The sequence below is a fragment of the Anthonomus grandis genome, chromosome 12, assembly GCF_022605725.1.
Source record: "Anthonomus grandis grandis chromosome 12, icAntGran1.3, whole genome shotgun sequence".
In the NCBI taxonomy this organism is placed as follows: domain Eukaryota; kingdom Metazoa; phylum Arthropoda; class Insecta; order Coleoptera; family Curculionidae; genus Anthonomus; species Anthonomus grandis.
The window spans coordinates 26,144,042-26,161,803 of record NC_065557.1 but is presented as its reverse complement, the minus strand read 5'-3'; the positions used below and the strand labels follow the sequence as shown (position 1 = coordinate 26,161,803).

General features: G+C 34.0%; 1 protein-coding gene across 1 annotated transcript in view; it reads right to left on the bottom strand.

Moving 5' to 3' along the window:
* The window catches only part of LOC126742833 (uncharacterized), an 88,020-nt gene extending 71,734 nt beyond the window's left edge, over positions 1–16,286 (bottom strand). Inside the window, exon 1 of the mRNA XM_050449637.1 lies at positions 15,956–16,286. Within this exon, the coding sequence (XP_050305594.1) occupies positions 15,956–16,286 (331 nt within the window). The remainder of the gene's footprint in view (positions 1–15,955) is intronic.
* Between the last annotated feature and the right edge of the window lie 1,476 nt (positions 16,287–17,762).

Sequence of the window (17,762 nt, the reverse complement as noted above, 5' to 3'; positions counted from 1 at the left end):
GTAAAGTATTCCTACTAATACGAAAGCTGGCTATAGATTTTTTAGAACAATTTGATTATGGATGAAATGTTTTTATTAGCCTTTGGGCATCGTCTAAACTATAGAAGATGCAGCCCACCCGAGTGGCAGCGCTACGCTGGACCAATGCATTTGCATAATAAAATTCGTATTCTGACTTATTTAAATTATCAATGCCCTTTTGCATAAGTATTGTTTATACCTTCAAATTTTTAAAAATGCAAGTCTTGCATCGATATCTATCGGTAGAATCGGTCTTGCATGCAGTCTAACATGCTTAGTGAAATCATTCTAGTGACTCATTTGATTGTAAATATCTTTTTGCATAAGTATAGTTTATACCTTTAAATAGCCGGAAATGTAGGTTTTGCATGTATATCTATCGGCAAAGTCAGTCTTGCAGGAATTTAAAGTGGTATGCAATAGTTTATCCATTATACTTTTAAAAACACATAATTTTAAAAGAACTTATTTCAGAATTTTTCGTAAATATGATATCCGGCTATTTACGAAATAGACGTTGATTGTCCTCATCTTCCTCATACATTGTCGTCAGACTCAATCTTTCAATTGACGCTATTAGTTCATACTTATTACTCATCTCTATCATTTACTTAACGACTCTCTTTAGCCGTAAGAGTAATGTTTATTATCCGGAATAAGTGTTGTTAGAGTTCATCTTTGCAGGGAAAGGATCAAAGTATCGAAGTTTGATATGGTGATTTGGAATTCGTGGCGGTGAAATTATAATTTTTCGTGAATATTTCTTTCGTTGAGCTGTATATATTGCAAACGAACTCTTCTATTGTCCGAAATGTGTTTGTGGATATGATGGAAATTCCAAGCTAAGTTGAACCGTAACAATCTTAGTCTCTAAATTGAGAAGAACAAAATTAGTAAGACACTTTAATAAAAGTAGACACGTTAATATATAATTACAATATTTTTAATAATATAAATAATTATTAGATAAAATCAAGAAGGAAGAAACAGCAGGCAGCGAGCAAAAGGACAAAGCAATCCACCCCAAATGAAGGTCACAAGATCAAATAACTTAAAGTTTAGAAAAAAATTACATCATGATCAAATTTTTGTTTTTACCAGCTGAAACAAATCTTCATTAAATGAATAAAAAATATACAGGGTGTTCCATTTAAAAAAAGCGAGAAATGGAGCTTTGAAATTCGTAAAATATGATTGCTAACTACGAACACCCTGTATATGACAGAAGGAAACAATTTAAGTCAAAGTCATTCTCTATTCTTCTAGAATCCCATTTAAGTCCAATATTGACATTGAATTAACATTTCTAGTATCAAGATGAAATTAAATGATGTAATGATTTTTAGATTTTTTTTATAAAAAAAATTATTGCAGTCAAACTGCGCATGACAAAGCAGCCATATTTAGCGCGTATACTAGGTAGCCTAAGGCGGTCTTAAAAATAAAATAAAAAGAATGGCATTCCATTTTAAAAAAATACTGCTTATATCGCCCTACTTTTTTGAAGCACCCTGTATACTTCAAAATATTTTCCAGATATGCGCTATCAGGTCCCAAAAATTTTTTAAGAGGTTAGAAAATGTTAACCTAATTTTTTTAGGCTTTATGGAAGACCGACGCACTGTTGGAGGACCCTGTATATCCCGGTACATATAAGGCGTTCCCATCTATTATTTTATTCACGATTTCAGAAAAAGAAGGAAAAATTACAAGGGAAACAAGAAGCATATTGCTGCTTGTAGGACTAATTTTTAGCATGATTATTTTTCATAAAACCTCCGCAAAAAAGGTAGAAGAAAAGTTGATTTATAATAATCTGGATATCTTAGAACATCATCTAAAGAAAACAACTTAGATAGCGAAAATGCTATTAAAGAAATCGTTTTTTTTTTTCATCTTGCATTTTTAATAATTTCAGTCTTATACTCTTCAATTGACATATTAAATATAAACTTACCCCGTACAGGTGTTTGAAATAAAATCATTTCTAAAAAATTCATTTCGCTCCACTTAAATTTTATTTCTAAAATTCGAGACATATTATTTTAGCTATAATTCTCCGAAGAACTACAAATCTAGGTTTGTTTTTATACGGTACTCAAAGAAGAATAATCAAAGTTCTATTGTTTGGAGCAATTTACACTAAACACTTTTATTTTTCAAATCTAGTAATTTAAAAGTTCTTTACCTTGTAATTACTCACCAGCGACAAATGAATTTTTAAATTACTTTGAAAAAAAATTTTAACGGAACTGCTGTGTCTTTTAATTTTACTGCAGTATAAATTATGTAACCTTTGGAACTATCATATACAATAAAGAATTTTAAAAAATTGGTCAATGATAATCTATTTTCTTTAACCTGGGTGGAATAGTCCGGACGTATCGGAATTTCAATGCACTCCATATTTAAATCGTACCATTGTACAAATACCCATATTTTTCATGAAACACAATTTAAAGTATCTAAAAAACCAATTTAAAATATATGTACAGGGTGTTACAAAATTGGGTGCAAATATTTTAAGATCATATTGCCAGAGTAAAAATAAGACTTTTTTTAGTTTGTCTAAAACTAACAAAAATGTCAGGATTGTCTATTTCTTTGCCACAACCTAACTAAGACAACCAAAAATATCTACGTTATTAATCGTCTAAGGACTAATATGAATATAAATATAGGGAAAACACAAATTTAAACATTTTTAACACATTTCCTATAAACCCCATGTTAAAGAAGGCATGGATGGATGAAGGATTTATTATAGTTTAAAGTTTGTTTCGACCATTTTTCTATAATAACTCTGATTATCCCTCTGAGGTAAAGCTTAGGTTTGATGCAATTCCATGGTCTCCGCTAAAATATCAGGTTCTGTTAGAATACAGTTATTTTTAATTTTTTCCAAAAGCAAAAAAAAATATTCTAATTTGTTGATAATGAAATTTAAGCATTTTTGCAAGTTCAGAGAACGTAGACACTAGTGGTATGTCCACTTCAACTATCTTATCAGGTAATGTTAACTCAAATTCTTCACCACCATCATTGTTCCAATATTTCCACAAATTGTATTGATAAATATTTTTTACTCTTAGAGAATAGAACTATTACTGAATATTAATATTACTGAAGAAATATTCTTTTTTGCATACACCTGTTCAGGTGTAATTTGTTTGTAGTTAAATGAGTTTGTATTTTTTGTCAATGCTAACGTCACTTTATTATCATAAAAGTTACTGCTCCTCACAAAAAATTATTTGATTTACCACTACTTTTAAGAGCGAATTATTTGTTCATGTTATAACTAAATAACACTTGAACATTTTTGTTTGTGTGAATATTTTTATTTTGTAAACTTTGGCACTTTTCAGAATTCACTATTAATTCACCAGTTGAATTAACCGGTTAATCAAAAAATTTTCCGTAAATCACAGGTTGCTGCTCGGTTACTTAAAAATTCTGAAAAATTCTTCGGTTGATTTTCTTAGAATTTGTTTGACAGTTGACAGCATTAATAATACCAATTTTTGTTTATGTTTATATTTTAAAATTTTTCAAAAGAAACCAAACAAAGTATGGAAAATGCTACAGAGGTTGCCACTGTTTTGATGTTTAAGAAACTAAAAACCAAATAAAAACGACACCGTTCCATTGTAAGGGTCTCAGTTTTTTGCAATTAGTTTGTGGCTTTTGTAGTCGGTATAAACAAACAAAATTTAAAAAATTTGTATTAAAGTTTAATGTTATCCTTCTATTATCCTCACTCGACCGTCAAAATAAACTTACAACAAAATAAACATATTTGACTGCTGTATAATTTTTTGATAGCGCCTGAATTTCACGAGTCTGTTGTCGGATATAGATAAGTAGTTGTCATCAGGCATACTAGTTAATTCTTCTCCAACAAGAAAGTGCGCGGGAGTCAAAGATTGTGGGATCAGAAAAACCATGCAAACTAATAGGGGTTGCATTTTTTAACAGAACAAATCGAGAAATTCTTAAAGCATTCAAATCGATTAATTGATCTTGAAAATTTCTCTATTTTAATGTTAAGTCTAAAGGTAGAGATTCATCACAAGATCATTTATGGTGCCCTAATCTTTGAATTATAACTTTTGCTGTTATGACCACAGGGGTAACAAGACCCAAGGGATTAAGCAATATTTGGGCTATCCATGATAGTATATTTCGTTTCGTAAAATTATTACTAAAGGACATTTTTATAAAATACCTTAAAATATCATCCTTGGGCTCCCAATATAGACCAAGTGTTTTAAGCTGGGAATCTTCACTAAAGTAAACATTACTACTTGAATTATTATTGTCTGATAAAACTTTGGAGTCATTACAGTGAAATTTCCTAAGCTGGAAGCCATATGCCCTAATAGCTTTGGTTACTTTTTTTTATATTTTTAATTTCCTCAACAGCACCACTGCCGCTACACAGATCATCCACGTAAAGTCCTTAGGGATTATTTTACTTATAAAGGAACTAATTTGGGATAGTTCTAAGGAAATTTCTTTCAAGCATCTAGTAGCTAGATATGCAGCAGGACCAGTATTATATGTTAGTGTATTTAAAAGATATGGGTGAATTTCACAAGATGGATTAGACTGCCATTGAATTACTTGCACATGTGATGATCCGGAGTCACTAATACTTACCGGTACATCTTTGCTATACAGCGGTGAGTAGTATATTATACTTTCTTGAGCGCAATAAAATTGAGAAAAGATCATCCTGCACGGTGGACCCGACCAATAAAACGTCATTTAAAGAGTAACCACTGTCTGATTTAGAAGATCTGTCAGCCCCTAAATGTGTGCAGCCCCTCCAATTAAAAAGCTACGGAAGTAATAGACATTTAGGTACTAACGAATTTCTAAAACCTTTTTTAACGATTTTTTATTAATTTTAATTTTATCTTGTATTAAACCGTAACATTTGTAAACTGTTTTTTAATATTTCGTACATTTCTAATGTGTAATATTCATCATTTTTATTTTAATTTTTAACTTCGTATTAATGACAGACAGCGTATTTTTTCATAACTATGTCAAGCTTTATAGAAAAATGTACCATAAGACTATAAAAGCTGCAAAAGATATTTATTATAATAAAAGGATGATCGAATCAAGTAATGTTGCCAAATAAACATGGTCTATTGTAAATGAATTAAGAAATAAGACTTCTTCATCTAGCACTATCCCTACTTCACCTGAGGACCTTAATCACTACTTTGTTAATGTAGCTAAAACTCTAATGGCTACCATAACACCTTCTCACGATCCTCGTTCATATCTCCCAAATGAAAATTTACACAGCTTCTTTTTTACTCCCATTATATCAACAGAGCTTCAAACTACAATTAATGAAATAAAAAATAAATCATCATCTGGTACAGATGGGCTCACTCTCAAAATGTTTTCCAATCTGCCAAATTGCACCTTAATCCATCTAACAAACTTAATTAACAAGTCATTCCAAAATGGAGCCTTTCCTACCTGCCTTAAGACTGCAATAATTATTCCTTTGCATAAGGGAGGAGCTAAACAACAAGCTTCAAACTATCGCCCAATCGCACTTCTTCCCACTTTATCAAAGATCATTGAACGATTGGTTAAAAAAAGGCTCTTATCGTTTCTGTTTAAATATAAAATTCTTACTCCTCACCAATTTGGATTCTTGAGTAACAAGTGCATAAATGATGCTATGTTTTCTCTCTTTAATAGTGTTTACACCAGTATAAATAATAATCATTCAACAGCAACAATTTTTTGTGATTTCTCCAAGGCTTTTGATTGTGTAAACCATAACATCTTAATTGACAAATTGAATCACTATGGGTTCAGAGGAACGCCCCTTGAGTGGTTTAAATCGTATCTCAGTTACAGAAATCAACTTGTAAAGGTTGATACAACGAAGTCTTCTTGCTAACCAATAGAATGTGGGGTACCTCAAGGTTCAGTCCTGGGCCCTATTTTGTTTCTGATTTTTATAAATGACATGGCCAATCTTAACATCAGTGGCAAAATCTGTCTTTTTGCTGACGATACTAGCTTTACATGGAGCAATCCAGATGCTAGGGCACTACATGCTACTATTTCTAATGACTTAATTACCATTAAATCGTGGTGCGATTCTAATCTTCTGTGCCTAAATGTCTCAAAAACTAAAGTCTTATCATATAAAACTACTATTCAACCCTTTGTACTTAACAACGTCCAAACGTTGTTGAATCTGTGAAGTTCTTGGGACTTAATGTTGACTACTCCCTAAAATGGGACTTGCATATTGATGCCTTATATAAAAAATTAAGTTGAGCATGTTTTGCCTTAAGATCAGTTTCCAGGGAATTAAGTTTTCAAACATCAAGAACAGTTTATTATGCCCTTTTTGAGTCACATCTACGTTACGCCCTTCCATTCTGGGGCACATGCGGTGTGACTCAATTTGAGCGCATCTTTAAACTCCAAAAGAGAGCAGTTCGGTATCTGCTTGGACTTAATAGCAGAGCTCACCGTCAAGAAATCTTTAAAAAATACAAGATACTTACTCTTCCCTCTTTATTCATATTGGAATCTATTTGCTTAGTACGCAAACATAAGTAAGAAATGCCAAGTAGGCCGTCTCACAATTATTAACTTCGAAACGCAGTGCATGATCTTTATCTGCACGCCCCTCGGTCCGAGTTAGTAAAAAGCTCTATTCTATACAGAGCCAAAAAGATGCATAATCATTTGCCTTTGGAAATTAAATGAATTACTTCTTTTCCTCGATTTCACAATGCTTTGAAGGCATACTTTCTGGAAAAAGCCTTGTACGCAGTGGAGGATTTTTTTCTAGGATAACTTTTTGGGTATCACACACACACTGGCTCTTTTTATGTCTTAAAATAGAAAATATATTAGTTTTTTTTTCTTTAGTAAATGAATTGCACTTTCATTTTGTATTTAATTAATTTACTGTTATTGACCATTGTGTTTATTTTTATTGACCAGGTACATTGTTTTTGTACAGTTTTGCATGTATTTATTTTGTTTTTATATTTTTTTTAGCTTTGTCTACAAAATTTTGTAATTTTTTGACAATAAAGCATATGATTGATTGATTGATTAATGTCTATTATTAAAAATGTTAGTGCGAAATAGGTATTTTATATAAATGCGTCAAATATAGACCACTCAATCACAATGGAGAATGTTATTAGGGATAAAATCTTGTTCCTACGCACTTAATTAACTTTAATTTTAATATTTTTAACCAAATAGAAAATAAAGAAACAGATTTAGAATAATTCAATTAAATATGTGTGGACTAAGTTCCTAAAGACTAACTGTTGTTACCAGCACAACTTTAGTTATAAGGACAATAACAGAAAAAGTGGTAAAAACAATTATAGTGACGCCATCTAACTTTGGACTTAAATAATGCAACAATGACGTATTTATAACGCGCGTCGCCGTCCGTCGTCCACCCCAAATCAATCAATGAGTATGCAGTATGAAGTCGTCGATCGACCAAGAAAACAGTAGGTCGCGGTCGCCCTTCGCACGGGCGGTCTCCTTGAACTTTGCTCCCGATTTTGGCGCGCAATAGCCGATCGGTATCTTTTATGTGCTATTTATAGCTCGCGGCGGTACTTCCCCGATATGTTTCAACTAAGCTTTTAGATGTTTAGTTAAGTTTTTAGTAGTGATTTGTACAATGTATAGTTTTGTAGACTATATTTTGGACCATTTTATGAATTAATCGGGTTTAATAAAGTTGTGTTAAATCAAAGGATGCTTGATTTATTTCCCAAAGTAAGGCGAACCCTTGGGCAAACCAGTGATTGGAAATACAATAAAATCCCTCAAGAAATTAGGAGGGTCTCTGCTCCATGCAGTAGAGCGCTAAAATTAGTGTGGAATGTAACCGCCACACTAACTTTGATGAATTTCAATGCTTTTTAAAGCAAGCTACCTATGAGTTTGACATTATTGTATTGTCTGAAACCCATCTTATATACGATTTACAACTCTTTAACTTGGGGCACCGCCTCACTTTAGAAAGGTTAGAGAATATTTGACTAATACTTACCCTATTAGGTGGATTGGTTGTGGAGGGCCGACCGAGTAGCCAGATCGCCCGATCTTATATATCTGGACTTTGTTTATGGGATTACTTAAAACAAAAAGTCTACGTCACCCATCCAGAATCTATCTCCGATCTACGTCACATAATAATTGATACATGTCGCAATATTGATGTTACCACTTTCCAAAATGTCTGTCAATATTCCAAATGATCTAGCCAGGATCTAGTATCTGGAGTGTTATCAGTGCGAGAAAGAAGATAGTTGTCCTTTTTGGTTACGTTATTAAGTTGTAGGTAATCTACACAGAATTTGGTGGAGCCGTCTTTCTTCTTTACTAATTCCACCGGTGAAGCATGGATTCGTAGATGGTTTTATGACGCCTTCCTTGGCACTGATATGAACAATGTAGAAAGTAATGTATCATTGATGTAGAAATCAATATAAAATATAAAATAAAATGTACAGGGTGTTTATTTGGCAGATTTTCAAGATTTATCCTTTTTCTGGCGGTTGGTCCAGAGTGATCATTGTCTAAGGTAAAATTGGTGAAAAAGGCTAATTGTGTTCAGTCGAAGAAGCTGCTACAATTAATATTAAAATATATCACTAATGGCCCAATTGATTTAGGTCTTGCTTTAAAGCAATTTAAACATTTGTGAACTGTCTGCCTTGCTAAATTTCGTCCACCAATTAGCCATGTTCACGAATTGAAGCAAGTAAGTGAAGGGGACTAGCATGTAATAACTTATGCTCAAAAGAAAACAACAATTTGGTAAAATGATGTTTGGCTAACAAAACAGCAGGACGTTTTTTGGCATAATCCAGATCCGATAATTCCAATCTACCACACACCCTTAAAACTCCCTTCACATCAATAAATGGGTTAAGAATATTTAAAGGGCCTTTGTGACATAGCTGCTTTTGCAAAAGTAATGAGTATTCATATGGAAAAAAATCTTCTGAGAGATTATGACCAATTTTTCTAATGAATTACTTAGCTCACGGGCTGTTAGTGGGCCATTATGCCTTAATGTTTTTTCTAACTTACAATTATAACAGAATCGTAAAATGTAAGCACGACTACGCTTTAAAGTAGAAAAACTAGAAAATCTTTTCATTGGAAAACATTCAGGAAAGACCTGGCAAGTGTGAACGTTTTTCTTTAATTCAGGCAAAACTTCAATTTCGATAATTGATTTGGGCCATTCTAAGCAATCATTACTCAACCAATGAGGACCATTCCACCACATTAATCAATGACTGAGGATAACATCCCCTGGATAGTATATCCGCAGGATTCTCCCTTGATGAGACATGATGCCAATTATGAATTGAAGTCAATGATTGTATTTGGGATACACGATTTCCAACTATTGTTGGTAGATTATGAGGTGACTGGGAAATCCAGCCTAAGACGACTGATGAATCAGTCCACAGATATGTTTTGTTAATAATTACATTTACTGATCTTTCAAAAGTCCTGACCAATTGCGCAAGAACCAATGCACCACTTAATTCCAGTCGGGGAAGTGTTATCACTTTCAGAGGAGCTACCTTAGCCTTGGCGAATACTAGGGAAATTTGCGTTTGACCCCTCTTAATATAAAGACAAGCACCATAAGCTTCAAAAGAACTGTCACAGAACCCATGTAATTCCACAACATCAAAATCAAAACAAAGCATTTTTTGTTGGATCTTTAAGTTACTTAGGACCGCCAATTCTTGTTTTCATTTATGCCAAAAACGATAAATATTTGAGGGCAAAGATTCATCCCAACCAATCTTTGTACTCCACAATTTTTAAAAAATCATATTTGCAATAGTTATGCATGGGCAAATAATCCTAACGGATCGTATATTTTACCAATAGATGAAAGGATTGTCCTTTTACTATAATTTTTATTATTAATTAAGGAAATATGATACATAGGATTATCATTTTTAAAAGACCAATACACACCAGGAGTTTTATTCTCATCACTAAAATGTATGTCACGAGTATTAAAAATACTGTTCGAGATATCTCCAACGATTTGACTAATGACTTCAGATGAATTTGATACCCATTTCCTAAGAAAAAAACAGCCAGCTAACAATATTTTAGATACCTTAGAACTTAGATCTACAGCTTCTGCAACAGTATCTGCCCCAAAGAGCAAATCGTCTACAAAAAAACTATGTAAAATTACATTACAAGCCTCGGGATACTCATTTTTAAACTCTAGACCCAGCTGTTTAAGGCACCTTATGGCCAAAAAAGTGGCGGAAGTGGTTCCATAAGTGAGAGTATTGGGTGAATAAACCTTTAGCTTTCATCTGGACTTACTCTCCAGTAAATTTTTTGCAGATTCCTTTGGTTTTTATCAACCAGTACCATGCGATACATTTTTGTAACATCGGCGCAAACGACTATATTATGTCTTCTAAACCTTAATAATATTTCTAACAAATTATCCTGTATGTTTGGACCAGTATACTGAATATCATTAAGAGATATTTCATTATCTGTGGGAGATGAACCATTAAAGATGACACGCAAACGAGTTGTAGAACTATTCTCATTCATTACTCCATGATGAGGTAAAATGCAAGAAATATCACCAGAATTCTCCCTTGATACAGACATATGACCAATGGCCTCATATTCCTTCATGAAGTCACTATACAGTTCTTTCATTTGTGGATTTTTATTCAATCTTCCTTCCAATGAAAAAAACTGCCTTTTAGCGGAGCATCTTGAATTTCCCAATACCGATGGACATTGTTTAAAGGGAAATTGAACCACAAATCGGCCGTCCTTATTTCTTTTCATTGTTTCAACAAACATAGCCTCACATTCTTTTTCATCATTTGTAAGCCTAGGCTTTAAAGAATTTGGGGGTTTCTCAATTGACCAAAATTTCTCCAGTTGATTTTGAATATCCAAATTTATATTTAACCCACAATGAATTGAAGATTGCGTTATTTGACCAACAGTACAAGGATCTGATATAATCCATCCAAACCGTGTTTTTTGCATAATAGGTTGAGTATCACCTAAGCTAAGCTGACCAATGCACAAAAGTTAATAAAATAAATCAACTCCCAATAGAAGATCAATATTACTAGAAATAGCAAACACGGGATCTGCTAACTTTAAATGTCTTGGAATCTACAATTAAGACACATCCAAGGTTTTACCAGGAAGATGACCAATAATTTTAGGTACTACTAGACAAGAGTTATTTTTGCTAAAGTTATAATGAAGAGATTGTACCACTATATTACATTTATATCTTATGCAAGAAGCCAACTGGTTTATACCATTAATTGAGATATTGATTTCTTGCTTATAAATATTCAATTTATTACAAAGATCTTCAGTTATAAGATTTGATTGCGAGCCTGAATCAAGCAAAGCTCTAGCAGTTATAGATTGACCATGTGAATCAAGTACCTGAACTAATGCAGTGGAAAGTAACATGTCTTGCTGACCAACACAAAAAGAAGACATGTTTATACACTTACATCACTATTACCAATAACATTTTGAGATACATTTGAATCTTGCTTTCTTTAAGTTCACTTGCTTTCCTTTAAAAGGTTTTTTTATCACAATGAAGTAACGTATGACGGTTATAGTCAAAATCGCTCTTATCGTGCGAGTGTATCGGATTATCAACGACAAACTTTTGTAGTTACGTTTCATTTCAATTTGCGCAACAACGTTTTTTAACTACAACGCGTCAGATAAACGAAACAGATATATGCAGCGTTAATGTATCAAAAGAAGATAAAATGATAAATGTCAGTGGTTCTAAAACAATTACTTTCATAACAAACATGCCTGTCTCGTTTCGATTGAAGGATGACATTATTTGTGACAAGATAATTTAAATTTCAAATTATGGAAAAGAAAAAGCCTTTTTGTGGATTTCTAAGTCCTCAAGCCAAAAAAATGGTACTTAATGTTATTAATTACTTCGAGAACGAAAAAGAAAATAAAGGGTTGCCTAAGAATGTACAAGAAGAAGTAGCTAAAGCGCTTGGAATTAGTTTAAGAATGGTGCAAAAGGTTGTATATGAAAACAAGAACAATCTTATTCCCAAGAAGGAAAAAAAGTGTAAAAGGAAAAAGCCGAAGACTGAAGATTTAAGTGAATGTGTAAAAATGGAAGTAAGGGATAGGATTTATGAACTATATAGGCTAAAAACAAATATAACGCTGCCATTTCTGAGGGATGTTTTAAAGCGACGCGGCACCTTGGAAATTGGACTTTCTGCTTTATCAAAATTAATTAAAAGCATAGGTTTTCGCTATAAAAAAGACTGCAATAGAAGATATTTGTGTGAACTACCAAATATTGTGAGCCAACGAATAGGATTTTTAAGACAATATACACAAAATTAAAAATCAAAGTTAAGGAAAGTATTCTTAGATATATATCACTTGGATATTTTGAAACGAGAGTAGAATAAAATCTTCGCAAGATGAATCTGTGAAAAGCGTAAAAAGAAAAAAATGATGTGGTCAGGGAAAACGATTTATTATTTTACATGCCGGGTCTTCAACGGGATGCGTTCCAGGTGCAAGATTAATTTTTTCTTAAGTCTAAAAGTATGGATTATCATGACAATATGAATTGCGAAATGTTTGAAAAATGGTTAAAAGAACAGTTAATACCGAACTTGCAAGAACCTTCCTTAATAGTATTAGACAATGCGTCGTATCATAGTAGTGCTGGGCTTAGATCTGACCAGGTTGAAGCTGTTTGGAATGAGGCATTGAATCACATCACAAAGGAGTATTGGCGGAAATTAGTGGATCACACAGAAAACGTTATTAGAACCTGGTGGAAGAGAGAAAAAGTACTCGATATCCAAGTTGAACCATTGATCATTGCTCCATTTGAAGAAGATTCGGAAAATGACGAAGAGTTTTCCGACTCTGTTAGTGATAATGATAGTTATAATTAGTTTCTTTTTTAAGTCAAATTTGTTACGTCATTTTTACAGATTTACTTAAATCTTCAGCCTTCGGCTTCTTCCTTTTACACTTTGTTTCCTGCTTGGAAATAAGATTGTTCTTGTTTTCATATACAACCTTTTGCATCATTCTTAAACTAATTCCAAGCGCTTTAGCTACTTCTTCTTGTACATTCTAAGCAATCCCTTATTTTCTTTTTCGTTATTAAAATAACTAGCTGAATGCCCGCGGCGTTGCTCGCGTGAAAATAAAAGAAAAGTCGAAGAAGGCCTCCAATAATAGTACATGCAACCCACAATTGCCACGCCGTTTTTCTTGAGGTCAAGGTGCGCGATTGATATAATATAATTATTATAACCTATCGTTCGTGTGACGTCAGATGTGCATGTCGCCTCGCCCGGTCCTGTCGATCCACGTACCAGCGCATTCGCCATACTGCACAGAAAATGTTATCGGCTTAAAAATTATATTGTTTTTATAAAAAAAAATATACGCAATAAAACAATAAAAAAAATAGTGTTGAAAGGTCTCGGTAATCAGAGGATTATTTAAAAAAAAAGATCGTGTAAATTAATGCAATACAACTCTCTCACGAACTTGCTGAAAAATTTTGCTTAGTGTTTTAAATATATAGATTGGTTTTCTTTTTGCATTTCGTTTATTATTTAGGTACGATAAAAAGTACAAATTTTTTTTTAAAGAAAGCTAAGTAAATAAATTAGTGAATGCACTGGGAGATAGATATGCTCGGCGCATTCTCCATTTTTTTAATAGTTAGTTTCAATCTTTTTTTGCCTTGTAATGTGTAAATAAATAAATATTCATAGGAAAATGACATTTTAAAGAACTGTTGTAGCTCCCCTCGTATTTATCTTTTAAAAAAAAACTAAGTAAATAAATTGGTGAATGCCCTGGGAGATAGAAATACCCGCCGCATTCACCAGTTTTTTTAAAGTTATTTTTAATCTTTTTTTTTGCCCTGTAATGTGTAAAAAAAATTATCTTAAGAAAACGACATTTTAAAGAACTGTCGTAGCTCGCCTCGTATTTATCTTTTTAAACAAAGTTAAATAAATGAATTGGTGATTGCGCTGGGAGATAGAAATGCCCGCCGCATTCACCAGTTTTTTTTAGTTATTTTTTAACTTTTTTTGACTTTTAACTGATATAAAAGAAAAGATAACACAACTTTTTTAATTTTCAGATGGATACCCATCAAAAACCACTGTTATATTTGGTCCGTATCGATTTTAAGTATTTGACATACCGGGCGCTGATTTCTCCAAAAGACACATTCCGAGGCCACACAACTTTGTGGAGCAGATGTCCACCATCTACAACTACGTACGTATTTTTCCTCTGCTCATTTTCATTTAGACTTACAGAATTAAAGGCTGCATAAAATGTTGACTTCGTACCTTTTCTAATTCCACTTTCAGTAAAAAGTGCCATGGGAAATGGCAACAATTCGTGTGCAAAAAATCCTTCAGTTCCTCTTCAGTCTTTTTTAAAATGCAAAGTCTGTGGAACAGAGTAAGAGGATTAACGGTCACCATTCTCTCTCCAATCAAAACAGAGCAGGTAACAGAGGCAAGCGTGTTGACAGTATTTTTTCTAGAAAACTTTACATTTTCGAAATTTTCACCAATAACTTTTGACATCATCTCTCTTCCAATCTTTACCGCCTTTACCGCATTGTGGCAGTTTACCTCTTTACTTCCAACAAGTCCACTACTCAATGAAATCATTCTTGGGAAATGGTGCGTGAAGATCAAAGAAAGCAAGCAGTTTTTCTACATCTTTTTCGTCTCTAGTCATTCTGGATTGTCGTAAATCAATATGCTGTTCAGACGTACCACTCATAAAACCGCAGTAGTTTTCCACATCTGTGCATATGTTTTGGAGGTAGATCATTCCTAATGTCCATCGGGTTAGCACACTATCTGTCATTCCGCGACCCCGGGTCAAACCTCCGTATGATTTTATTGACCTCATAAGAACCTGTTCGATTGTCATGTCTGACCATATACCACACCAGAATTTGTTGGTTCGTCGAATCGTAAAGTATCCACTTTTTGTAAACAGTTGGAATTCGGCGGGATCCATTCTTTCTCCGTGTTAACATGTCTTGGAGGTACATGTGGGCACACTTGGCATAAAAAAGTGGCCAGCTGCATGGAAAAATGGCAGCATTTTTTGAATGGTTTTTAGATGCAGATCCCAGTTGCCCATTCTCTCTGCGTCGATAAATTGTTTCATCAAAGTTACCATTTAGATATATTGAACCCAAAGCTTTGCTGTTGGACCGTTGAGTTCAAGATTATCAAGCGCACTAGTAAATTTGTTTTGGATAAGTTGGAATTGCCCATTTTCGGCTATCGTTAAGATGGTAGAAGGGTCAAAGCTGCAGAACACATCATCGAGTAATGCTAGCTGAGTAAGAGTGTGAGCCCTCACAGCACGTGCATAAGAGTGCCCAGACATTATCTTGTCAATATTGTTTGGCGCAAAAATAGTTGAAAAGACTTTCTTTAATCCAGATCCTTCCATTATCTTGCCTATTGTTCCTATAAAAGACATAAGTAAGTGGAATCCTCCTAACCTAACCCTACAACCACGTTATTAAATTCAGAATCTGCACAGTTTTCCACTATTTCTTTAGCGTTTTTGTATAGTGGTTGATCAAACGTCACGAGGCATGTTTTTTGACCATAGGCATCACATTTTTTATTTGCCACCCGAAGAGCGGTTAATAGAGTGTCATACTGTGTTGGAGGATGATTTAAGAATGGTAGGCAGACAACTTTTGTTGTTTCGAAAGGCAAGTGAGCGGAGGCCTATTCCATATATCCATTCCATCCAGGTATACACCACTTTTTCATACTCTTACCAAACAGCCATGCAACATCCGAAGAAGATGGCACAATGTTTTCAGGCCTTTCTTGAGAATTATCCACATCCTGAATAGTGATGGTAGCCAAACCTTGTTTATTTTTTGGTTGGTAGATTTGTAACTGCATAGGTGGTCTTTGGCGAATGAGCTGGGGTGCACCGCATCTATCCACTCGTGCAAAACTTTCTTCTGGGATAATTGATTCACTAGGAGTAACCATCATTATACCTCCTAAAGCGTGAAAGGTGCCTAATCCATCCAGGGTGTTAACATTAAAATCTGCGTTGTCAAAGGCGAATTGCACAAAACTCCTCTGCTCCAGTTGCATTTGGCCTGGTCTTAGGATGGCGGAGCTCTCTAATTTTACAATATTTTTGTAACTCGCGCAAAATCCCATGTTGAATAACAAGTCAACAAGATGACTGGACGCAAATTTATAATATAAATAAACACCTACACCATGAAGCAATGAAGATATGCATGAGGCACAGCTGACACTATTGAGTGTGACAGAGCAACACACTTTTTATGCCACTTATCCAAAGATCCTCGTTTGTTTTTTAAAATCGCGATCTCCATAAATGTTTTTAGCGTGTTTGGTATTACGGACTCCACATCTTGCAAAAAATTATATGAGGGCGGGTATTCTTCTGTGTTGCATACTTTAGAGCGAATATCCTCCCGGATAATATCAGCTGCTGCCTTCTGCGGGTGGTTGCTCTTCCTGGGGATCGGATATCTGATCAGTATACCATGCATCAGATAAGATTTTGTATCCTGTATATTTAAAGCAAACAAGCGGAGTTTTGTTTGATGTGGTAACTACTGTTATGTCATCTCCATACTTTTTAAGTAGGCGACTTTTAATGGTTCGTACATCAAGCGTATTCTCACCTAATAACTCTGTCAACCTCGTCAAAGAAAACTGACACTCTTCCGAGTTTTCTTCCAGGAAATCAAAAATTATGTCCATGGCTTCATCAACAGTTCCACGAAGGTGTTCTCCCCTTTCTAGCAGGTCGGTAGAGCTTCTTCTGGCAAAAATTATGATATCTGGCATCTAGTGCAGGCAAATCGGTATCTTCTGAAATGCGTTCGATTATTTTCAGTGCCCATTCATCGCCTCTTTTCTTGGCTGCTTTTAATATGGATGAAACCAACTGCAAGTTTTCCACGGCAATCACATTATTCCTTTTTTCAGGCTTGTTTTTTTTTGAGCTTCTATGAATTCAGCAGTTATGTGCTCTCCACATAAAAAATAGTTTTCTCTAAAGTTGAAATGCTGAGTTGAGCTTCTTGTTGGTCTCGCTGATCTTACTTCGTTTTCCCCACGTTGCACAGCTGCTTTTATTAATTTGGGGTTAGTGTATCGTTTTTGACAAGCACGGTGCAACTGAATCTCGCACACTTTCTTTAGTAAATGTTCATGTTCCTGGTTTTTTAATTTAATACTACACGCAAGCAATGTTGCCACTCCTCTCTTTTTCACTAAAATCACCTCACCCTCACTTAAACTGTCATTGCATATGAAGCAAGAATCTACGGAGGCTGTTGCACCCTCCATCACTTTTATTTTAATGTTTATTTTTTAGTATAAAGTTTATTGTTATTGTTTCACTTTTCAACTAAACGCGCCGCGTAAGTATTAAAAAATTTTACCTTAACAACGTATCTAACTTGACAAAATTATAGTTGTAACCGATACGACTGGACTGACGCGACGCGATGAACTGAGCTGTAGCGAAGCAAAACAATTTATTATTATGCATCGTAGCATTCAACTGAATTCGAAAAAAAATTCAGC